The sequence below is a fragment of the Salmo salar genome, chromosome ssa07 (genome assembly GCF_905237065.1).
Source record: "Salmo salar chromosome ssa07, Ssal_v3.1, whole genome shotgun sequence".
In the NCBI taxonomy this organism is placed as follows: Eukaryota; Metazoa; Chordata; class Actinopteri; order Salmoniformes; family Salmonidae; genus Salmo; species Salmo salar.
In genome coordinates, this window is record NC_059448.1 from 52,959,461 (window position 1) to 52,984,415 (window position 24,955).

General features: G+C 42.2%; 3 protein-coding genes across 5 annotated transcripts in view; 1 reads left to right on the forward strand and 2 right to left on the reverse strand.

The window, feature by feature from the left end:
• LOC106594585 (protein O-mannosyl-transferase TMTC2) overlaps positions 1 to 7,293 on the forward strand; it is a 158,687-nt gene extending 151,394 nt beyond the window's left edge. The window contains exon 12 of the mRNA XM_045722250.1: positions 5,775 to 7,293. Coding sequence (XP_045578206.1) covers positions 5,775 to 5,957 — 183 coding nt within the window. The 3' untranslated portion in view covers positions 5,958 to 7,293. The remainder of the gene's footprint in view (positions 1 to 5,774) is intronic.
• Positions 7,294 to 10,890: 3,597 nt separating this feature from the next.
• LOC106609653 (protein mono-ADP-ribosyltransferase PARP11) lies at positions 10,891 to 14,858 on the reverse strand. Its single transcript, XM_014208617.2, has 8 exons — positions 14,700 to 14,858; positions 14,478 to 14,612; positions 14,126 to 14,246; positions 13,904 to 13,988; positions 13,640 to 13,703; positions 13,213 to 13,343; positions 11,873 to 12,024; positions 10,891 to 11,764 (listed from the first exon to the last, which is right to left on the reverse strand). Exons 1-8 carry the CDS (start codon positions 14,808 to 14,810, stop codon positions 11,466 to 11,468), a joined length of 1,098 nt encoding a protein of 365 aa, XP_014064092.2. The 5' UTR covers positions 14,811 to 14,858; the 3' UTR covers positions 10,891 to 11,465.
• A 4,292-nt stretch (positions 14,859 to 19,150) lies between these two features.
• LOC106609661 (protein mono-ADP-ribosyltransferase PARP11) lies at positions 19,151 to 24,771 on the reverse strand. Of its 3 annotated transcripts, XM_014208628.2 has the most exons (9): positions 23,581 to 24,396; positions 23,325 to 23,449; positions 23,049 to 23,176; positions 22,749 to 22,869; positions 22,561 to 22,636; positions 22,119 to 22,191; positions 20,888 to 21,015; positions 20,506 to 20,657; positions 19,151 to 20,283 (listed from the first exon to the last, which is right to left on the reverse strand). In XM_014208628.2, exons 3-9 carry the CDS (start codon positions 23,166 to 23,168, stop codon positions 19,967 to 19,969), a joined length of 987 nt encoding a protein of 328 aa, XP_014064103.1. In that variant the 5' UTR covers positions 23,169 to 23,176; positions 23,325 to 23,449; positions 23,581 to 24,396; the 3' UTR covers positions 19,151 to 19,966. The 3 variants fall into 3 exon arrangements, with proteins under 3 accessions (XP_014064103.1, XP_014064105.1, XP_014064104.1); XM_014208630.2 differs by lacking the exons at positions 23,325 to 23,449; positions 23,581 to 24,396 and adding an exon at positions 24,638 to 24,771; XM_014208629.2 differs by lacking the exon at positions 23,325 to 23,449.
• Between the last annotated feature and the right edge of the window lie 184 nt (positions 24,772 to 24,955).

Sequence of the window (24,955 nt, forward strand, 5' to 3'; positions counted from 1 at the left end):
TGACTTAGTACTTGGTGGCAAAACCCTTGTTGGCAATCACAGAGGTCAGACGTTTCTTGTAGTTGGCCACCAGGTTTGCACACATCTCAGGAGGGATTTTGTCCCACTCCTCTTTGCAGATCTTCTCCAAGTCATTAAGGTTTCGAGGCTGACGTTTGGCTACTCGAACCTTCAGCTCCCTCCACAGATTTTCTATGGGATTAAGGTCTGGAGACTGGCTAGGCCACTCCAGGACCTTAATGTGCTTCTTCTTGAGCTACTCCTTTGTTGCCTTGGCCGTGTGTTTTGGGTCATTGTCATGCTGGAATACCCATCCACGACCCATTTTCAATGCCCTGGCTGAGGGAAGGAGGTTCTCACCCAAGATTTGACAGTACATGGCCCTGTCAAATGATGTGGTGAAGTTGTCCTGTCCCCTTAGCAGAAAAACACCCCCAAAGCATAATGTTTCCACCTCCATGTTTGACGGTGGAGATGGTGTTCTTGGGGTCATAGGCAGCATTCCTCCTCCTCCAAACACGGCGAGTTGAGTTGACGCCAAAGAGCTCCATTTTGGTCTCATCTAACCACAACGCTTTCACCAGTTGTCCTCTGAATCATTCAGATGTTCATTGGCAAACTTCAGACGGGCATGTATATGTATTCTTGAGCAGGGCGACCTTGCGGGCTCTGCAAGATTTCAGTCCTTCACGGCGTAGTGTGTTACCAATTGTTTCTTGGTGACAATGGTCCCAGCTGCCTTGAGATCATTGACAAGATCCTCCTGTGTAGTTCTGGGCTGATTCCTCACCGTTCTCATGATCATTGCAACCCCACGAGGTGAGATCTTGCATGGAGCCCCAGGCCGAGGGATATTGACAGTTCTTTTGTGTTTCTTCCATTTGCGAATAATCGCACCAACTGTTGCCACCTTCTCACCAAGCTGCTTGGCGATGGTTTTGTAGCCCATTCCAGCCTTGTGTAGGTCTACAATCTTGTCCCTGACATCCTTGGAGAGCTCTTTGGTCTTGGCCATGGTGGAGAGTTTGGAATCTGATTGATTGATTGCTTCTGTGGACATGTGTCTTTTTTACAGGTAACAAGCTGCGGTTAGGAGCACTCCCTTTAAGAGTGTGCTCCTAATCTCAGCTCGTTACCTGTATAAAAGACACCTGGGAGCCAGAAATCTTTCTGATTGAGAGGGGGTCAAATACTTATTTCCTTCATTAAAATGCAAATCAATTTATAACATTTTTGACATGCGTTTTTCTGGATATTTTTGTTGTTATTCTGTCTCTCACTGTTCAAATAAACCTACCATTACAATTATAGACTGATCCTTTCTTTATCAGTGGGCAAACGTACAAAATCACCAGGGGATCAAATACTTTTTTCCCCCACTGTATGAGCCATTTTAAGTCACGAGAGTCAGCTGGAGGCTGTTTGGAGTCTGGAGAGTTAGCTGGAGGTTGTTTGGAGTCTGGAGAGTTAGCTGGAGGTTGTTTGGAGTCTGGAGAGTTAGCTGGAGGCTGTTTGGAGTCTGGAGAGTCAGCTGGAGGCTGTTTGGAGTCTGGAGAGTCAGCTGGAGGCTGTTTGGAGTCTTTCATACTTTGTCATATTTAACGCTTATTTTTTTCAGTTAAGTTGACTGAGAACACATTCGCATTTACAGCAGCGACCTGGGGAATAGTTACGGGGGGGGTCTTTGTAGAAATGGTAAGTGCAACAGCTGTCCTTGGCACTCACTCTTTCAATTGTTTCCTATAACATCATCTTGTCGGTATGTCCGTGTCTCGGTGTCCTTCACAATCAGTTTGTCTGTAACAGAAGTTAGTCGGTATGTCCATGTCTCAGTGTCCTTCACAACAGTTAGTCTGTAACAGAAGTTAGTCGGTATATCCATGTCTCGGTGTCCTTCACAATCAGTTTGTCTGTAACAGAAGTTAGTCGGTATGTCCATGTCTCGGTGTCCTTCACAATCAGTTAGTCTGTAACAGAAGTTAGTCAGTATGTCCATGTCTCGGTGTCCTTCACAATCAGTTTGTCTGTAACAGAAGTTAGTCGGTATGTCCATGTCTGTGTGTCCTTCACAACAGTTAGTCTGTAACAGAAGTTAGTCGGTATGTCCATGTCTGTGTGTCCTTCACAACAGTTAGTCTGTAACAGAAGTTAGTCGGTATGTCCATGTCTGTGTGTCCTTCACAACAGTTAGTCTGTAACAGAAGTTAGTCGGTATGTCCATGTCTCGGTGTCCTTCACAATCAGTTTGTCTGTAACAGAAGTTAGTCGGTATGTCCATGTCTCGGTGTCCTTCACAATCAGTTTGTCTGTAACAGAAGTTAGTCGGTATGTCCATGTCTGTGTGTCCTTCACAACAGTTAGTCTGTAACAGAAGTTAGTCGGTATGTCCATGTCTGTGTGTCCTTCACAACAGTTAGTCTGTAACAGAAGTTAGTCGGTATGTCCGTGTCTCGGTGTCCTTCACAACAGTTCCCAGTCAGACAGTTGTATTTATTATTCTGTGTAATTCACAGAAAGGCCAAGGTCGTCTAACCTACACTCTCCAACAAGTCAAGGGCTTACACTCAGTCATTTGTCGGAAGTAAAGAGCCTCTTGTCTTTGACATTTCGCTGTGCGTGTCTGCTTAGCGAATGTCAAGTCCTCAAATATTAACTTAATCCAAAAGGGTTTCGGGTCATAAAAAATTCAACATCTGTGGCCAGACGTGCTGGGAAAGACAATTTGTCAAAGGAGTGTGCCTTCCAGAAAAAATGAAAAACTTCAGAGTGCAACAGAGGATGACGGACAGAATTACCACACGTCCTAATTCCTAATGGACCGTTAGGTTTGACTGCATTTGTGTTACGTTTTCTCTGTTCCTTAAACTATTCACAACTGCAAAGTTACTATCCCTAAACGCAGTACATACATTGTAGTTTCAAATAGAGTGTGATTAATGTGACAATGCCCATATATATTATCAGCTTTAGATTTCAATCTGTTAATTTATGTCTCTGTTCCAATCATCAGTTCAGTACATTTCCTCTGTGTAGAGCGAGTAGCGAGTGGGCCTATGGAAAACATATCGGAGTTGAATCGTGGACTCATGTCCATAACAGTGTGTTAATAGGCAGCTCAACCACCTGCTGAGAAAGACCATACTGTATGTTGGGGAAATGGTGGGCAGCTTTTGCTGGGTTAAACAGAGGTCAGTTTGACTCTGAGGGAGCCACAATGAAAGATCATTGTTAACCGTATACAGAGTGGTTACAATTTCTGGTTAGGCAGTTGATATTGAGTTTACTGAATTACTATGCGATGCAACACTGTTGAGTTCAGGCCACTTTCATTTCAATTCAGTTAGCTTTCTCCATAGTGCAAATCAAATTCCAAATTTAATGGAATTTAGATTGAAAATTATACTGTGGATATCCATTTTGAGGCAATGCTATGTCCCGTGTGGCTCAGTTGGTAGAGCATGTTGTTTGCATGCCAGAGTTGCGGGTTCGATTCCCATGGGGGACCAGTACAAAAAATGTATGAACTCACTACTGTTAGTCACTCTGGATAAGAGTGTTTGCTAAATTACGCAAATGTAAAAAATGATATCATTCAGACTTGTCCCGAAATAACCAAGGTCAACAGCTACTGTCATCCTTGGGTAAAGGCTGTGTTTGGACCTGACCAGCCCCGCCACATTATTCACCGTCTCAGCTTTAAGAGAGAGCAATCTCTGGCATGGGTTTCTGGCTCCAGTGAGTGTACACATGTAAACAGATGACCCTGTAATGATGCAGACTGTCTGGGGTGTCTCCTGAGTTTCACCCTGGGTGCTGTTTACAATGCTAGAGGACGTTAATCTATCTCCACCAGCCTCTGTCTGCTCAGCCTATAGAGAGCCATGGTGTCTCCTGACCTGGAGTAGGAAGTTAACAGCCAAAGCAGAGTTTGGTTTCAGTGGACAGTTTTGGTTCCAAGTGACCTTAATGTTGTGTCTGGGTTCTTTATGAAGCCCTGTCTGGAAAGGAATAGGGCAAAGACTAGTTAGTGCTACAGTACAGATGCCTTATTGGTCTCTGGAGTTGTTCAAGTATGCTCAAGAGAGAGTCAAACTTTGTACAAATAGAAAACTCACAGTAAAAGGTAACCACCTAAAGAGGTGTGTAAACTCCTATCTCCTATCTAAAAAACTTTAGTTGCATCTCAACTCCTTCAACCCTGACCCCACAGTTGGGTTCACAGGTGTGCGAAAATGTCCAGTCTGGAGGGTGCTGGAGAGCCAGAGGTGAGACTGGGATCTGGGTGTGTTTGCGGTGGCATACTGTAGGGCTCCGGAGCCCAGGCTAGAGATCCCTTCCCTCCATACTCAGTTACGACTAGGTGGTTTCACTTGGCCACATCAAAGGGCCATTTAATTAAATAGCACCCTTAAAAACATACACAATGTACATGTGTTCACTTTCACTAATACACAAACACTCACACACAGGTACGTGTGCATACACACACCTACACACACATGCGCGCATACACACATGCACACTCATACACACACATGCACACACATGCACACACACACACACGCCGACTAGCATATAAGTTCCTGGTGAGAACTGTAGCTCAAGACAAAATGAGTAACCTGCTATGTTCCTATTAGCTGAGCTTAGTTGACGGCTGGAGAGACAGACTTTTATGGAACGATGAGCTTCAAGGCATATTGGCGTAACCCTCTATAACACTGTGGAGAGAGACCAAAGTTGGAACTGAGTACAATTGAGCCGAATATCATATAATCTATCTGTGTTATGAGATTTCATACTGTACCATGCAAGACATCTCTGCGTCCAGTAACATCCTCTCTGTCATATAACCCTTCCTTCATACTGTATCTTCAACAAGTTCTACTTTATGTGAAATATACTGCTCTGTACTCTTCACAACATGGCGTCCAGCCCAACACAGACATCAAAACAATCTGTACTCCAAACTTTTTATTAATTCAGTTTCAAAGGAATCTGCATTAAATAGAGGTCTTATGGGAGGGTGAATTTGAAAGAGTTTGCCATGAGTTGAATTCAAGGGCATGTACTGTCTGAGACTACCTTATCGCTATACTGCATCTAGACCTATCCAGTAGAAATTAAGTCTGCTTCATGCAGGGGCGCAACTTTAGTTTTAGAAGTGGGGGGGACATAATTATTATATCAACATTTTTTATTCGGATAAACACTCCAAAAAGCCTACTCCGACTGCTTGGAGGCATCCGCATGGTCCTAAAGTACATCATTGCCTTATTTTGTATCACATTCCAATTATAAAATGGGGGGGGGGGACAAAAAGGCCATTTCAGTATGTGGGGGAGACGTGTCCCCCGTCCCCAGTGAAAGTTGTACCCCTGGCTTCATGTTTTGTTTCCTTGTCACGATACCGTTGAATATTGTGATACTGGTACCGTGACAACCTTACTATCCAGACAAACAGTCTATACTGCATCTAGACCTATCCATCGTAGAAGAGAGCCTCCCACTCCTTAGGGACTTTGCTAACATCATTATAAATGTTAACCCGGCATGACATAAACACTTGGCATTTGAGAAACCTCCGGAAACCACAAACATCAACAAGAGTGTGACCCCACCAGCCATTATCCACATTCTTTTGAGCAACAGCAATATCTTTCTAAAAACGTAATTTTGTCAGAGCGTCACCTAATCCACAGTGTAACACGCAAATGTTAATCAAGCCCCTCTCCCTTTTCTCTCTCCCTCATTCCCTCGGTCTCCCTCTCTCCCAGTATCCGGCGGCCTTGATGAATCTGGGCGCCATCCTCCACCTGAATGGGCGGCTGCCTGAGGCGGAGACCAACTACCTGCGGGCGCTGCAGCTCAAGCCTGATGACGTCATCACCCAGTCCAACCTGCGCAAGCTGTGGAACATCATGGAGAGGCAGGGTCTGAGGACCACGCAGGGGCCTTGAACCCTCAAAGACCCAGGAAATTGCCCCAAGTGAGGTCCCCTTAATAGGAGTGAAGGACCTAAAAAGAGGCGGGAAACCCCAGGAATGGAGCAAATAGTGGCCAGGGGATTGGTGTGCCTCAGGGATGAATACCGAGGCCAACCCAATCTGTTTGAGATCAGTAGTCTCATTGGAACGGTAGTAAGGGAAGCTTATAAACCTAGTGACCAGAGGCCTGAGGGTTTCTAGGGTCGATATGACGACCTGAGCTGGGTCGAAGGACAGTCGAGTCACATCAGGATGGGAGAGGTTAGCTACACAAGTCAACACAGCAAGGATGACAACCCATGGCTACTCAGAGGCAGCCTTACTGAGGTCACAGTGCAAGGACTGGGATAGTCCTCATTAGACAACAAAAAACATTCTTAAGACGAAAGCTGAGGGGTTACGTGATGACTCGTATCTCTGGGCCCATTTTAATTTATTTACTTTAATTGAAAATTCTCCCTCCGAGACCTGTGTGTATTCCAAATCACTTAATTTGAGTTAGGATGTGACTACGGAACAGAAGTCATAATTCTACTCCATTTGATGATGTCATGAGGTCTTTGGGGGCCAAACGTTGTACTTGCTGTTGGTGCACGATAAACAAGTTGGTCTGAATATTTGCGTTACATACAGGATATTACGGTCTGGGTTTAATGCTGATTGCACATAAAGTTGCCCTGCGCTTATCATGACAGTGATAAATTCAATAACTATTTCCAGTCAAACCCATATTTTGAGTCAAATAAGACAAAACTACAAATGATTCCATCAAGGATGCCAACATATCCAAGGCACAACATTTATTCACGCCCAACAGTAGGTATTTTTAGACTGTGCTAATGGTGTACATTGTCTTATGTATCAGGATATCCAGCAGACAAGTTCTTCCTGATGCATGTTATGTATTTTATTGTAATATAATTAAGAAGTTTTATTTCATTTCATGTGATCAGAAGATTATTAACTTATTGATTTGTGTTTACTGTCTGTGTCAACACCAACACTGTGCCCACACACACACACACACACACAGGTTGATCTAATTCTATAGAAACAACAAGTGGAGTTCTAAGGCAATGTGTCGCCGCTTAGGGATATCAGGTGGTGTGCTACTGTCAGCCAGGCTCTCCTATCAGTGAAAGAGTTTACTAATTGATGGTAAGAGTTGTTGTTTTTTAAAGATGGTTGTGTGTGTTTAAATGATGGGGGATTTGTAGCTTTTTGTCCTGTTCATTATTATATAATTCATGTTAATTATGTTCCCTGTATTCCATAATAAAAAGACACCTTCAGACCTTGAGTGGGTTAATTCATTGTGGCGTCATCAGATTTTGTCTAGAGATTTAACATTTCACATCTAGATTTTATAGAAAGGACATCCATTTCAAAGTCTTCATTTGAGTTGGTCCCAATAGATACTGGAATTCTGTCTAAAACTGTTAAAATCTTCTGACTTCATAGGGAGGGGAATCTTGTGAATAATTTAGTAATACATCTCTCTATCTACACTTTACTTGCCTACTCTTAGTTTCCATGGAGACCTCTTGACAGAGAGGCGAGAGTTAGGGTTGAGTAGAGATGATTCCTATCTCATCCATTTTAGAGAACATCCTCTGGTGTGTTAGTTTGAGAGTATACATGCAGCTCTTCAAAATATGACAATATGTTGACATACACACACACAAATGCAACTCTGGACACAGAAAGTAGACAAATCCATGTGAAAGCAAACTAATGATGAGGACTACTTTTTTGGGGGCAATCCCAATTTCTGCCAGGACTTGAGCTACTGACGAATCAGATGAAGATCAAAAGAGGATTATGATAAAGCCCCTGACTCTGAACACACCAGGGTGTAAATATTTAACAGGGTATGACTGAGTCAGGAGACACTGCCATTAGGAGTGATAGAGTCAGACTGAGAGACACTGACTGCCATTAGGAGTGATAGAGTCAGACTGAGAGACACTGACTGCCATTAGGAGTGATAGAGTCAGACTGAGAGACACTGACTGCCATTAGGAGTGATACAGTTGGACTGAGAGACACTGCCATTAGGAGTGATAGGGTAGGTACAAGGAATAGGGTAACATTACATATTTATTCTCTATTGTGTAACATCATACCTTTGAAGGAGTGAATGATCTCCATTGAGGGTTAGCGTTGTGGCTTAGTCCACCTTTAACACTTTTCATCAACATTGACTGGGAAATATAAGGTAACTGAGCTATAGCCATTCTTTTCCATGGGAAAAAGTTTAGCTAAAGTTCCAGACTGAAAGGCAATATGGTTTGGAAGTGGAGGCCAAGAAAAAAACAACAAGAGCTGAAAAAAAGTCATCAAAATGTCAGAGATACAGCTAGTAGCCCCAAAAAAAAATAAAAAAAAAAAATATATATATATATATATATATATATATATATACACTGCTCAAAAAAATAAAGGGAACACTTAAACAACACAATGTAACTCCAAGTCAATCACACTTCTGTGAAATCAAACTGTCCACTTAGGAAGCAACACTGATTGACAATACATTTCACATGCTGTTGTGCAAATGGAATAGACAACAGGTGGAAATTATAGGCAATTAGCAAGACACCCCCAATAAAGGAGTGGTTCTGCAGGTGGTGACCAAAGACCACTTCTCAGTTCCTATGCTTCCTGGCTGATGTTTTGGTCACTTTTGAATGCCGGCAGTGCTTTCACTCTAGTGGTAGCATGAGACGGCGTCTACAACCCACACAAGTGGCTCAGGTAGTGCAGCTCATCCAGGATGGCACATCAATGCGAGCTGTGGCAAGAAGGTTTGCTGTGTCTGTCAGCGTAGTGTCCAGAGCATGGAGGCGCTACCAGGAGACAGGCCAGTACATCAGGAGACGTGGAGGAGGCTGTAGGAGGGCAACAACCCAGCAGCAGGACAGCTACCTCCGCCTTTGTGCAAGGAGGAGCAGGAGGAGCACTGCCAGAGCCCTGCAAAATGACCTCCAGCAGGCCACAAATGTGGTATGTGTCTGCTCAAATGGTCAGAAACAGACTCCATGAGGGTGGTATGAGGGCTCGACGTCCACAGGTGGGGGTTGTGCTTACAGCTCAACACCGTGCAGGACGTTTGGCATTTGCCAGAGAACACCAAGATTGGCAAATTCGCCACTGGCGCCCTGTGCTCTTCACAGATGAAAGCAGGTTCACACTGAGCACGTGACAGACGTGACAGAGTCTGGAGACGCCGTGGAGAACGTTCTGCTGCCTGCAACATCCTCCAGCATGACCGGTTTGGCGGTGGGTCAGTCATGGTGTGGGGTGGCATTTCTTTGGGGGGCCGCACAGCCCTCCATGTGCTCGCCAGAGGTAGCCTGACTGCCATTAGGTACCGAGATGAGATCCTCAGACCCCTTGTGAGACCATATCCTGGTGCGGTTGGCCCTGGGTTCCTACTAATGCAAGACAATGCTAGACCTCATGTGGCTGGAGTGTGTCAGCAGTTCCTGCAAGAGGAAGGTATTGATGCTATGGACTGGCCCGCCCGTTCCCCAGACCTGAATCCAATTGAGCACATCTGGGACATCATGTCTCGTTCCATCCACCAACGTCACGTTGCACCACAGACTGTCCAGGAGTTGGCGGATGCTTTAGTCCAGGTCTGGGAGATCCCTCAGGAGACCACCCGCCACCTCATCAGGAGCATGCCCAGGCGTTGTAGGGAGGTCATACAGGCACGTGGAGGCCACACACACTACTGAGCCTCATTTTGACTTGTTTTAAGGACATTACATCAAAGTTGGATCAGCCTGTAGTGTGGTTTTCCACTTTCATTTTGAGTGTGACTCCAATTCCAGACCTCCATGGGTTGATAAATTGGATTTCCATTGATTATTTTTGTGTGATTTTGTTGTCAGCACATTCAACTATGTAAAGAAAAAAGTATTTAATAAGATTATTTCTTTCTTTCAGATCTAGGATGTGTTGTTTAAGTGTTCCCTTTATTTTTTTGAGCAGTATATATCACACACACAAAATAGTGTCTTCAAAGTGATAAACTATTCAGAGTAACATGAAAGTGTCTCCTGACCCCTGTAGAGAGAGGAAATAGAGTGGTCTAGTTCTCTCAGTGTGGCTCCATCTCAATGTGAATCTGTGTTTCCCAGGTTACATGAGTTCAGCAGCCAACGAGGAAGTGCTTTGATGCACTCTCTTCCTCCTGTCCGTGTGGCTGACCTCACTATGTGAGGACCGGAGGAGCCATTTCTAGTCCAACAACAGCAGTTCAAACACAGCAGCAAAAACTGTCTGGTAATGTAGAAACTAGGATCCTGTTCAAGGTGAATGTCATGCTGAATGCCATGTTGCATCGACACTGATAAGACTCTACAGATTGAGGGACGGTTTCCCGGACACAGATTAAACCTAGTCCTGGACTGAAAAGCATCTTCAATGGAAATTCTCTATTTACATAGATTTTTAGTCCAGGACAAGGTTTATCTGGGTCTGGGAAACCTGCCCTGATTGTTTTAGGAACTACAAACTCAAACCCTTTCAGAAGAGGTTGTATTTCAGATGTTTCTCTACTTCCATGCTTGTTCCAATGAGAACAGAAATAATTTATCACCTCACCTAAACAGTTTAAACAGAGCTATCCTAAAATTCACTAAATTCATTTTTGTGTGATATTTGTTTCTATGTAGCTTGTTGTGATGAAATGCAAGGCTTGATTTTGTTTAAACTGTGTGCATACTGTTTAAGTGAACATTTGGCCTGAAAAGGAAATGGTTTCAACTCAAATGTTGTGGTTTAGTCACAGTGAAAACTTTGAATTATAATTTATAAAACAATGAAGTGATTTCAAGGACCAATTCAGAGCGAAATATGCAAAATAAAAAACTAAAAATTCAATGGACATGTTCAATTCATTTGATTCATTCAAAGTTTTAATTCCATTCCAGTACTGCGGAGTGACTGCCCTGAGTTGACAGAAATCGAGCACTTTAGCATCTCATCTTCAATCATGGAAAGGGGCCTACAGGTGCGCATAAAGGTCAACAGCGACCTCTACTGCCAGTGCTCTGAATCTTTTTTTACTCGGCCACAACCTTTCCTACTGTAGGCTAACTAGTCTGGCTAACACCTAACTTTCAAAGTCCTGCATCAGCGTCTGGAATGGCTCTTCGATGTTGTCGGCACAATGCGTCGATAACGAAGGGGGCTGTGCTGACTTGTTGGTCCTCCTTGTCTTTCTCACTCAAACACCCACACTCAGCCCCCGAGCGCTGCCCTATTCCGACACCACCACAATAGCCTATTACACAATCCATCGTGATAGAAATTATTTCCATTGAGAATGGACCACTGTTTAAAACAACAGTGAATAGAAATTGCATTTATTTGAATGCAAAATGTCCATTCAACCTATTCAAATGACAGGCTTACAGTTCATATTGCACATGGCAACTCATTGTAGGTCACTCGGTCTACATCTTTATTTCAATAGTACTGAATTAAGTACTCTGGATATATCTGATTGGGATCAAATATGACAAATATTCTGGGATACATGACATTGTCCACACAACTGTCATGGAAGTTGATAGCACTTTTGTCATCAGGCTTGAGGAAATCTGTCTTTCCCAGTGTAGTTTTCCCAACTATCACCTTGCACAGAAACATTGTTTTGGTCTTTTGGCTACTGAAGCCTTGTGGTGCCTCACCAAACAGAGGTACTGGGTCAGTGTTCCTTGGACTGTACTTGTCTGCATATGAGGCAAATCTTGCAAAGTAGGTTCCTACATAAAAGGAAGAAGAGGGGTAATAATGGGGTTACTGTACCAGAGAGATTATACCTGCTGTCATACATACTATATTCATTTATAGCCTGTTTCATCATCACTTACCTTTTCCAAGAACATGGCCATTGATACCAGCTAACCTGTTGTCAAAATTGTATGTACAAATTGAGTGTACGTTGCTGAATTTTGTTCCATGAAACAGCTTCTCCTCCTTGACCTCTGTAACACCTTGAATCCTTCCCAACTGAATCTTTTTCCTTTAAAAAGAGAAGCACCATGTAAAAAAGGCCTTCCTGCTCCTCTCCTCTCTACATAACTCCCCTCACAGTCCCTTCAGTCCCGTTAGTTTGGCTGCTCAGCCTACCCAAATTATTCCTCACCCATCATAGAACTGCCATTCGCAACCAATATGAGCGCTTGGAAATGCGCATCTGGACACTGCACCCGCCCACTCAGGTCAGAGTGTTATCGTTGTCCGACGGGAGTAGACGCATGTTTCTGACTACTTTTAGTTGTCGACAGTAACACGAATGTCTGAATGTTGTACGTGTATCGAAATGCAGGGCATTTATTATGGGTATTACATGCTGTGTAATTTAAACGTTTTTATTTAACCTTTATTTAACTAGAGAAGTCAGTTAAGAACAAATTCTTATTTACATTGACGGCCTACCCCGGCCAAACACTAACCTGGACGACGCTGGGCCAATTGTGCGCCGCCTTATGGGACACCCAATCACGGCCAATTGTGATACAGCCTGGAATCGAACCAAGGTCTGTAGTGACGCCTCTAGCACTGAGATGCAGTGCCTTAGACCGCTGTGCCACTCGGGAGCCCCAAAAATAATGGTTAATTACCACTAATTACTTCCTGTTACTTTGATAGCTTTCAGACATATGTTCTACTGTATGGCTGTTACTATTCTTTAATGTTCGAGTTGCCAATACTGCTTTGCCTATTGTTTATCATATGTAGTATTATTCCGTACAGCCATAAGTGTTATGGCATTGGATGCACAAGTACTTTTGCAGAAGTGGTTTAATTGTTGTATTGGTAAACAGACTTTTGCATACACACGCTACCACAGCGTTTTCCATAGTGGCTTCAACATCATGTTCTAACCGGACAGCACTATAGAGGACAGAACCAAACCAATCAGTTAAGTATATAGTGGGTGAGGGCATTCACCGCTGACCACTCAGACGGGTGAGGGCATACCAGCCAACCGTTTTCACGTGGTCCTTCTAGCCGGATTTAGTGACCAACAGTTTTTTACATGGTCCGTCATTTCTCCGGATTTAGCGACCAATAGTTTTTACAATGGTCAATACAATAGTGATAGAATACCACCAAATTAGATAGGAAATGTATACTGTACTACATCCATCTATTTCTGGAGAAATTATAATAATATGATGATGATGTAAATTCGATTTCCTCTTACCTACAGTAAAATTCCCAAAGGTCCAGGTTCTGTATTCTACAGATGGATTTGATGCGACTGTCTAGTTCCCCATCCTTTAAGCAGCCTGCCACATAATTATATTCAGCTGTATCTCTCTTCAGACCGAACACCTATGGGTTAATGATGGAAATGAAATCATACTCAGATTACAAACAAACTCAGGATAAGTGATAAGTAAACAAACATGTTATATTATTAAAGAATAACCGACTCTAAGGTTTGTTTATATACTAGATACTACGTCTAGCATCTGATGTGATTGAGTTAGCAACAACTTGCCCTTTAAACAATCTAATTTTCCACTGGACATATATTGCTTTGTGTTCCCAAATCAATAAAAAAGAGATTACAAAAACTGATATGTAGAACATTTGTTTTCGTTTTATAACTTTATTTTCATCTGCACCTGATAGGGGTATTTGGGGTCCACCGCTTCCCAGTGTGTGGGCACTGAACTAACACAAGAGCATCTAAAAGAGAAACATAATAAACAATTTCATGTTAAAAGAAACCAAGCCACCAGTGAGTTGGTTTCACTTTCATTTCTCAGTAAGTGAGAGTATGTGTTGCCTAAAGGTGGAGCAATACATTTCAGAGACATGTTTGATCTGGATCCATTCCATAACTTATTGAACCCCAGTGATCACAATTGACAAATCTAAAGTTTCACCTTCCATTATTCCCAGTTTCGTGAGTCTTGTTGGATCGTTTGATTCGCCTCTGCTTCCTTGTTTTGATGTCAGTCAGAACCATCTCTGCAAATCAAATAGTCAGTGCTATCAGTTCACAACATAAAACCTTTGATGTGAAAATAACATCTAAAAAATTACCCAAAAAATACTGTATGATATTATTGTGGATACAGGTTGATAGTTAGGAATCAAGTAAATACCAGCAAAATCCAGCTTGTTGATGCCTCTGGATGTGGATATCTGTAACACTCCTTTTGGATTTCTTGTGTAATACCTTTCAATGTCCTCACTGGTCAGAGATTTTCCTTCCATTTGATCATCCTGAAAGAAAAATACAATTTCTAAGACAAAGCAAAGTCTGAAAGATGTAAGAGTTGGACCACTGGGCACAGACGTCAATTCAACGTCTATTCCAAGTTGGCTCAACATCATCTCATTGAAATTATGTGGAAACAATTTTGACTCAACCAGTGTATGCCCAGTGGGTGTGGGTGAATGGGTGGGGGGGGGGTAGTGGGAGATTAACTCTAGACTGACAAAAGAGACACCTACCTCAAACATGTGCCACGTTCCCCTTTCGTCCAGGTAGAACCAATGCCATGGATTTGTTTTGTAATCTGTCATAACAGGCATGTCTGAGGTGTCCATGTCCTCAACTTCTGAACTCCTTTCTGATTGAATCCACATCTACATCAGGACACACACACATATCATATTTACAGAAACACCACTGAAATTTGGCTTGATAAAATACTAGGGAAAATGTTACTTTACCTTCTCCTGAGGTTTTGTTTTGTAGTAAAGGTGAATGGTACTGTAGCTATCCAAGATTAGCCTGCCACTCCTGATCTGGTTCAGCACTGCTTGAAAATGCTGTAGTAACATCACCAGTCAAACCACACCCTCTTAAAGGAGGACGTCCTTGTCTGAAAGTCTGGTGTATGACGCCCACCTGTGGATTAAAATAAATCAGCTTTTTAGATGGAACGTCTGAGTCACCAATAAAGTTGACGTCAGACTTGTTTTGCATATACAGTTGAAGGCTTACATACACCTTAGCCAAATACATTTAAACTTAGTTTCACAATTCCTGACATTTAATCCTAGGAAAAATTCCCTGTTTTAGGTAAGTTAGGATCAACACATTATTTTAAGAATGCAAAATGTCAGAATAATAGTAGAGAGAATGATTTATTTCAGCTTTTATTTATTTCATCACATTCCCAGTGGGTCAGAAGTTTACATACACTAAATTAGTATTTGGTAGCATTGTCTTTAAATTGTTTAACTTGGGTCAAACGTTTTGGGTAGCCTTCCACAAGCTTCCCACAATAAGCTGGGTGAATTTTGGCCCATTCCTCCTGACAGAGCTGGTGTAACGGAGTCAGGTTTGTAGGCCTCCTTGCTCGCACACACTTTTTCAGTTCTGCCCACAAATTTTCTATATGATTGAGGTCAGGGCTTTTTGATGGCTACTCCAATACCTTGACTTTGTTGTCCTTAAGCCATTTTGCCACAACTTTGGAAGTGTGCTTGGGGTCATTGTCCATTTGGAAGACCCATTTGCAACCAAGCTTTAACTTCCTGAATGATGTCTTGAGATGTTGCTTCAATATATCCACATAATGGTCCTGCGTCATGATGCCATCTATTTTGTGAAGTGCACCAGTCCCTCCTGCAGCAAAGCACACCCACAACATGATGCTGCCACCCCCGTGCATCACGGTTGGGATGGTGTTCTTCGGCTTGCAAGCATCCCCATTTTTCCTCCAAACATAACGATGGTCATTATGACCAAACAGTTCTATTTTTGTTTCATCAGACCAGAGGACATTTCTCCAAAAAGTACAATTTTTGGCCCCATGTGCAGTTTCAAACCGTAGTCTGGCTTTTTTATGTTAGTTTTGGAGCAGTGACTTCTTCCTTGATGAGCGGCCTTTCAGGCTATGTCGATATAGGTCTCGTTTTACTGTGGATATAGATACTTTTGTACCAGTTTCCTCCAGCATCTTCACAAGGCCCTTTGCTGTTGTTCTGGGATTGATTTGCACTTTTCACACCAAAGTACATTCATCTCTAGGAGAAAGAACGCGTCTCCTTCCTGAGCGGTATGACGGCTACGTGGTCCCATGGTGTTTATACTTGCGTACTTTTGTTTGTACAGATGACCTTGGTACCTTCAGGCATTTGGAAATTACTCCCAAGGATGAACCAGACTTGTGGAGGTCTACAAATTTTTTCCGGAGGTCTTGGTTGATTTCTTTTGATTTTCCCATGATGTCAAGCAAAGAGGCAGTGAGTTTGAAGGTAGGCCTTGAAATACATCCACAGGTACACCTCCAATTGATGTCAATAAGCCTATCAGAAGCTTCTAAAGCCATGACATAATTTTCTACAACGTTCCAAGCTGTTTAAAGGCACAGTCAACTTAGTGTATGTAAACTTCTGACCCACTAGAATTGTGATACAGTGAATTATAAGTGAAATAATCTGTCTGTAAACAATTGTTGGAAAAATTACTTGTGTCATGCACAAAGTAGATGTCCTAACCGACTTGCCAAAACTATAGTTTGTTAACAAGAAATTTGTGGAGTGGTTGAAAAACAAGTTTTAATGACTCCAACGTAGGTCCTTTCTTCCTTTTGTTGTCACTGGTCCATGATGTTCCAGTCAAGACTGGAGGAACTCACTCATTCTGCTAGTTACGATTTTTATAAATGTGTGTATTTCCTCTTTATCCTAACGGATTGTATTCTTGAAATCTCCTGACGACTGTATAATCCTCACTAAGAAAAGACAATTGTTCAACCCCCCGCCCCGAAAAAAAAAGAACAAAGACTAACTCACAATGACTTCATATGAAATGTACTAAGTTATGTACTAACATTTGAAAGTCAGATATGATTGAACAGAAATGTATGGCGTAATCTTGTGTTGTACTGCCGCCATGTGGCCAATTAGATGCACTCAGCATTTCATTTCCCTCTATTGTTTCCCTATCGCTTAACCTTCAATGATCCTTGGTAGTATTTGCAGGAAATAGATAGATAGATAAAATAATGCACACCTTGCATTCAACATGACTAGCGCCGGTAAACATACACATATAACATTTTAGTTTATTTACAGTGTATTACAACAGTAGGCCTAAATCAAGCCCATATCAAGTTTATACATCAAAGCAGAGGACATGAAGTACTGACCAACATTACATGACTTTAAATGAACACGAAAATACTGTCATTATGACATAGTTTGACACCCTCTCATTAAGAGGAAAGACAATTTTAATTTAGCTCAAGAAAATATTCATGGGGGTATTTCCTTCTTGAACAATGTACAATGTGCAGAATGAGGGAGGTAGATTGTTTAAGGGGTAAGAGAGTGCTTATCATGCATATATCAACTACATACAGTACACATATACAGGTAGCCTACTGCACTGGCAGATCATGGTACCAATAGCGGTGAAGGAGAAAGCAGTAGATTTTAAGACATATTGGCCTTTAAAAGCCATCTCGGCCGAAGGTCTTGGCCTCAATTAACTCAGGCAATCAATCACTTGACTTGCACAAACGGTCCCCAAAGAGATTCATCCAGTTTCTTAGCTTAGCAACACTAGCTAGGCCTATATCCTAGCTTTCATTTAGAAAATGCATCTGCTACAGTACAGTACACAGAGAGGAGCTGACTATAAGCCTCATGCATGGTATGATGTGATAGTACAACTGCAGTGTTTGCATTGTCTGTTTAGTTAGAATTGGAGCAACTCTATGTGAAATCTATCTAGTTTTCCTAGAATTCCAATTTCTTTGGTAACTATATTTGTTCTATATACAGTACCAGTCAAAAGTTTGGATACACCTCTCATTCAAGGATTTTTCTTTATTTTTACTATTTTCTACATTGTAGAATAATAGTGAAGACCTCAAAACTACGAAATAACACATTTGGAATCATTTAGTAACCAATAAAGTGTTAAACAAATCAAAATATATTTTATATTTGAGATTCTTCAAAGTAGCCACCCTTTGCCTTGATGACAGCTTTGCACACTCTTGGCAATCTCAACCAGTTTCATGAGGTTGTCACCTGGAATGCATTTAAATTAACAGGTGTACCTTGGTAAAAGTAAATTTGTGGAATTTCATTCCTTCTTAACGCATTTGAGACAATCAGTTGTGTTGTGACAAGTCCATATTATGGCATAAACAGCTCAAATAAGCAAGAGAAACAACAGTCCATCATCACTTTAAGACATGAAGAACTTTTAAAGTTTCTTCAAGTGCAGTTGCAAAAACCATCAAGCGCTATGAAGAAACTGGCTCTCATGAGGACCGCCACAGGAAAGGAAGACCCTCTGCTGCAGAGGATAAGTTCATTAGAGTTACCAGCCTCAGAAATTGCAGCCCAAATAAATGCTTCAGAGTTCAAGTAACAGACATCTCAACATCAACTTTTCAGAGACTGCGTGAATCAGACCTTCATGGTTGAATTTCTGCAAAAAAAAACACTACTAAAGGACACCAATAAGAAGAGACTTGCTTGGGCCAGGAAACATGAGCCATGGACATTAGACCGGTGGAAATCTGTCCTTTGGTCTGATGAGTCCAAATTTGAGATTTTTTGTTACAACGCTGTGTCTTTGTGAGACGCAGAGTAGATGAACGGATGATCTCCGCATGTGTGGATCCCACCGTGAAGAATGGAGGTGGTGTGATGTTGTGGGGGTGCATTGCTGGTGACACTGTCTGTGATTTATTTAGAATTAAAGGCACACTTAACCAGCATGGCTACCACAGCATTCTGCAGCGATACGCCATCCCATCTGGTTTGCGCTTAGTGGGACGATCATTTGTTTTTTAACAGGACAATGACTGTATAAGGGCTATTTGACCAAGAAGGAGAGTGATGGAGTGCTGCATCAGATGACCTGGCCTCCACAATCACCCGACCTCAACCCAATTGAGATGGTTTGGGATGAGTTGGACCGCAGAGTAAAGGAAAATCAGCCAACAAGTGCTTAGCATATGTGGGAACTCCTTCAAGACTGTTGGAAAAGGATTCCTCATGAAGCTGGTTGAGAGAATGCCAAGAGTGTGCAAAGCTGTCATCAAGGTAAAGGGTGGCTACTTAGAAGAATCTAAAATATATTTTGATTTGTTTAACACTTTTTTGGTTACTACATGATTCCATATGTCTTATTTCATAGTTTTGATGTCTTCACTATTATTCTACAATGTAGAACATATTACAAGAGCAGATTACTGTACAGTTACAATGAATATATCCCTTATACACAGTACCAGTCAAAAGTTTGGATACACCTACTTATTCAATGTCTATCTATGAAATCAGGTCCTTGTATACAGGAGTAGGGCAAGTCAAACATTTGTTTACTTTATGTTGGCGCCTTCACTTGTAATAATGAGTTATTGCATCCTGGCCACCAAAGTAGTTATTCAGTCTACATCCTCAGTAGAAGTGTGTTGCACTTTTTAGCTTTGCTTGACTATGGTCATGTTGGACCCAAACAGTCAAAGGAAAAGAAAAAAAGAATACCTGCACACTGTTAGAACGCTCCCGAAACGTATTCGCAACATTTCGACAACACAGGGTGATCCTGCCAAAGATCCTCTGTGGCAGGTTGAAACATTGCTAATCCATTTCGGGAACACTCCAACAGTGTGCAGTTACTTTTCTGTTTTTTCAAATACGCCACCTCTCGCCCTGTTCGACCCACAAGTCTCTAAACACAGTAAATAGACAAACCACTCTTTACGAACTCTACAGCTTTTATAGAAACATAGTCTTCTTGTATGGTCTTCCTTGTTCTGCCATAGTAATCCATTAAGGCACTTCTTATGATCCAAGTCCCAGTCAGGCCTTGAATCAAACAGCGGGAAGTCATCACAGCCGTCCATTAAGTCCCTCCTCTCTCGACCTCTCCCCTGATGTTTCTGAATCCCAATCCCGTCCTGGTAAAAAAAAATCCACCCCCTGTACATTGTGTGATAACGTCCCTGTTCACCCCATAGGCGTCAGTAGAACTCAATGAGATACTCTGGGTAAATCTGGTTGCAGTCGAAGATGACGTAGATCTTTGGGTTGGCGAGGTCGTCCACACAGCTGTCGAAGAAGTTGCTGTAGCTCATGTCCTTGGATGGCGGTCGGCAGAACAGCGGATTGCCTAACGTGGCCTCGCCGACCAGCACTCTGGCCAGGAACATGGTCTTATATGGAGGCTCGCTTGAAAATATCGGCGGGGCTAGTCCGTGCTTCTGCAAGGCAAAGTTATGTTTCCCTGTCGTAAGGCAGAATTTGCTAGAATACTTTGCGTCTCGGGCGAAATAACTCCCTGAGAAATGATGGGAAGGACAGTATTAGAATGCTATGTTTGAAGAGTTAAAACTACTGTTGCAAAATTACGGGAACTTTCCCAAAATTCCCACGTTTTCCAGAAAGTTGGAAGATTCTCGGAATAAGCAGGAAATCCAGGAATACTCTAACCGGGATTTCTGGAAAACCGGGAAATTGTGAGAAAGTTACAATTTCATGACACAACACAAGTGGAATCTACCTCTGCCATAGACGTCCCCGTGGCTCCCAGTTAGCCGCCAGTCAAAGTTATATGTGCATATAGCCTGCACGTTGCTGTGGCCTGTGCCATGAAATAACATTTTCTCCTCAATGTCCACAACTCGCTTTATCTTGCGCAATTGTTGTTTTTTCCTTTAGAAATTGGAGTAAAAACACAAAAGCATTGATCAGTCTCAGCATTTAGGTTTAGTATGTTTTCCAACCAAAAGATCTCTAAGAAGTTATTGAAAAAGTTCTACCTATCTAATTCAAACCATCATTCCAAACTGACATTCTAGGTGCTATCATCAAAATCATTTAGATACTCAACTATACTAACATCATTATAATACCTTATAATACCTCCACACACACAACTCTACCTGCAAAAGAACTCCCACAGATCCAGGTTCTGTATCCTCTGAATAGATTTGATAGGGTGACACATGGTCCTTTCATAGAGTCTGACCACTTCCTTGAATTCATAAGTGTCTCTGGCCAATGAGACGAGCTGAAAAATAGAGATCCTATTAAATTACCGGTATTCTAATTCCTAATTCTACAAGCTGAAAGAGAATAGTCAATCAGACATGGGTATACTGCAAATCAATGACACACTGTGTTTTAGTTAGAAAGAAACTTACTGGCTAAAGAGAGTCATGGAGTAGGTAGATGCATTGATAACACTTTACTTAAAGGTCCAATAAAGCTGTTTTTATCTCAATATCAAATCACATTTTCTGGGAAACAAATAAGTACCTTACTGTGGATTGTCTTTCTATTAAAATGGTCAAAAATAAACAAAAATAGCTTCTTAGCAACGAGCAATTTCTCAAGCAAGAATTTTGCTAGGAATGTCTGGAAGTGGTCTGAGTACATAGGGGAAAAACTGAAAACTAGCTGCTATTGGCAGAGAGATTTGGAACTCTCATTCTTATTGGTCTATTAACACATTTTTCACCTGGTGACGTCACCAGGCAGGCCAAAACTCCATCCCACCAAAACAGGCAGAATTTTCAGACGGTCTTTTCAAACAGCTCTTACACTAAAAGGCCATTATCGTAATTTTACAGTATTATTGGAACCTCATATATACAATATATATAAAATACAGAAAAACATGTTTTCGACTGGACTTGGCCTTTAAAGGTAGTCAGCAATGCACAAAGTAAATAGCAATATCGGGCCGATTTCCACAACAACTAAGAGCATTGAAGTGCAAGGCGAAACCTCTCCACTGTTGTCTCGCAGCTATCACGTTGTAGAAGATTCACGTGCCGCCCTGCACGCGATGCACTCTGTCAGTGCATCGTCTTGCACCGCGCTCATCTGCAACATCTGCGGTGCTACTCGTGGCACCGTCATGTCTCTAAATATCAGTTGAACACTGACAGGTATAATGCATTATAAGACTTGTCATAAGCATGTATTACTCTACTTTTACAGGTAACATGACTAGGTCTTGAGCAGGTAACATGCTGATCAGGAGTTACCTGTATTTCTACCCCTGCTCCATTCAGATAGTAACCTGAACCGGCAAAAGACGGGTAAAGCTCTCTGTCTGAATGAGGTAGATACACAGCATATTGTCCACGCACATCCTTTTTCCCTTACCTGATAAGGCTCGTCTGTATTTATTCTCTCCCAGTGGCAGGGCACCGGCAGTGCCAGATTATCACAAATGAACCTGGGCGAGGGTGACAGATGCATATACACAATTCAGACACATACGGTACAGGTCAGGCCTGGGTCCAACTTCTTGGTGGTTATTATGTCAATGCCCTTAGTTACACATCCTTTTATTTTCACGCAAAATGTAGCACAACATGCATAAGGTTTAACCATAAAACAGGTGATGCTTCTAACCCCACAATAGACTAAAGTAAGCTCCGGGAAGTAAGCTCCAGGAAGTGAAACTGACCACAGAGCCAATGGAGAGAGCCCTCAGAACTCTGTATTTCTTAGTTATTCAGTTACAGGCCTCTGGGCTACCTGCATGTCTGAGTTATACAGCTACATGCCCGTGGGTGACCCCATTGGTACAGCTCAGACTCACCTAAAGCCAGTGGCAGAGTGGAACGCCCGTTTGATTGGCCGTTGTTTCCCGGTCGTGACATTGATCTGCTTCATGACTGGTTGTGAAACAAAGACAAAGATCAGCCAATTAGTGACGGACTCCAACATATCCAATGATTGTCAATGATACTGTATAGATGTGTGCCAGTAGTGTAGTGTTCTTGGTACCTGAGAAGTCCAGTCTGTAGGTGTACTTGGCAGTGTAAAACTCCATGACACCGTGTTGATTCCTGCTGTAATTCTGTTCTATCTGCTCACTGGTCACAGAGCATGCAGCGCTTGGATCAATCTGCCACAACCAGAACAAATTGCAAATGAGACTGGGATGGGTAGAGTGAGTGAGGGGATGGGTGGATGGATGGATGCAATAAATGGGAGGATGGATGGATGGAATAATGAAGGAATGGATCGATAGATCAAGTGAAAGGATGGATGAGGAATGCATAGGTGGAGTGATATGTCCTGTACCTCAAACATGTGCCACACTCCACATTCAGCTAGGTAATACCAGCACCAGACAGCCTCTGACGTGTCCATCTCCTCCACCATCTCTGAGGACTCCTCCTCAGGGGCCCTTATGGCAAACATGCCTGGACCTGGGAAGAGCAATATACAATGTCATTGCATTGGCTTATAGTGGATAGTGGATGAGGAGTAGGCTAGGTTTATCTTCAGCATGACATCTTATTTTTAAATATCTGTTCTCATATTTCTCGGTAATTTACTTGCATCTATGAACAATACCTATGTGAACTGCACCAATATGTTTCCAACAACAGCATTAGGTTCTTCCTGGTTGGCAGAAGAACTGTCTGCCGACATGTCATCAGCTTGTTGCAAATTCTCTGCACCCCGAAGTGGATGTGTGTCTACATGTCAAATAGACGAACAAAATTCACTAAGCTGCTATCAAACACCAGCAATATGTTTATCACACCGGGTATATAGTCTATAGGAAATATAACTAGCTACTAGCATGAAATATAGCAGGCTATCTTACCGGTTTATCGAGCGATTAGCCTGCCTCAGTCCTAGCTACTGCGTTTAACCTTTCCTAGAATTGGCAATCATATATTCCAGCTAACCACATTTCGCCCCGTGCTGCAAAATCGTATTTAGCACCCAGCATCGAGAGATCTTTTGTAGAATTATGCGAATGCATAATCTTTCGATTGCTATGTTTACATTCGTTTCCTGGTAGCAAAAAACGTCACAGAGCACGTCATAATTCCAAGTCGCTCCCACTGAGGTATGATGCAGCGTCATGAACAAACATGTTCCAAAACAATTTACGTCTAGGAGTAAATTGGTTCCTTGAATTGAAAATGTATCTCATGTATTTGTTACAGCAAGATTAAACCATATTTAGCTTTTTAGTTAGTAACAAAAATAATGACATTTTCCTAGAATCAATTAATGACATCTCCCCGAGTTCCGACTTCAGTGCATTCCAGACAACTGGGAACTCGAACAAAAACGAGCTCCAACGGTGGAAAAAAATCGTTTTGAAGGTCATACAACTCGGAATTTCATGGGGTGCGTTTGTAAATTTACTCTGGCTATCTACTTCGATTTCAGAGCACTCTCGCCTGTGTACCTGAGCGCAGAATAACCGATTAATTTACGAACGCTCAACACCCTGTTGAATATGCCGTGTCAGTAAACCTTGGCAAAAAAAGCGTAATTCAATTGTTGCCAGCAGCACAGTTACTGTCACCAACGGTCTGGATAACACGAAAACAGCCTAACCAGCTCTGCTAGAGCAAGAGAAATGGTCAGAGTGAGGTGTTCTCTCCTTTATGTCTGGATGTAGCTAGCATGCTAGCTAACTTTAGCCAGTTAGCTTGGGTGCTTGACTGCCGTTGTGAGGTCAGAACGCTCGGATCAACCCTCCTCCTCCGCCAGAGCGTCCAGTGTGCGCTCGGAATACTCTGAGAGCGAAGCGCTCTGAATTTACGAATGAACAATCTGACAATGCTCTGAATTTACAAACGAGTGAGACTGAGCGAAAAAAAGAGTGCGCTCTCTGGCACTCCAGAGTGAATTTACTAACTCACCCCATGTCGGCAACTCTGGCCTCGTTCTAGAGCTGCCACTTTCCGACCCGAAGATCACTTACGTTATGATTTGACCTATTATTTTCTGAGTTCCCATTTGTTTTGAGAGCACCATGTACAGTTGCTCCCTGCCTGGCAATTAAAAAAAAAAAAAATTACATTATGAAGTAAGTGCACAACAGGTGAATTAATGTATGGAATAAACATTAAAATTACATATTAATTACGTTGTGATGGTGCAATTGTATTTACTTTAGGCCTATCACAAACAATCATCAGCACTTATTATAACATGAATTCCAGACATTCCAGTGAGTC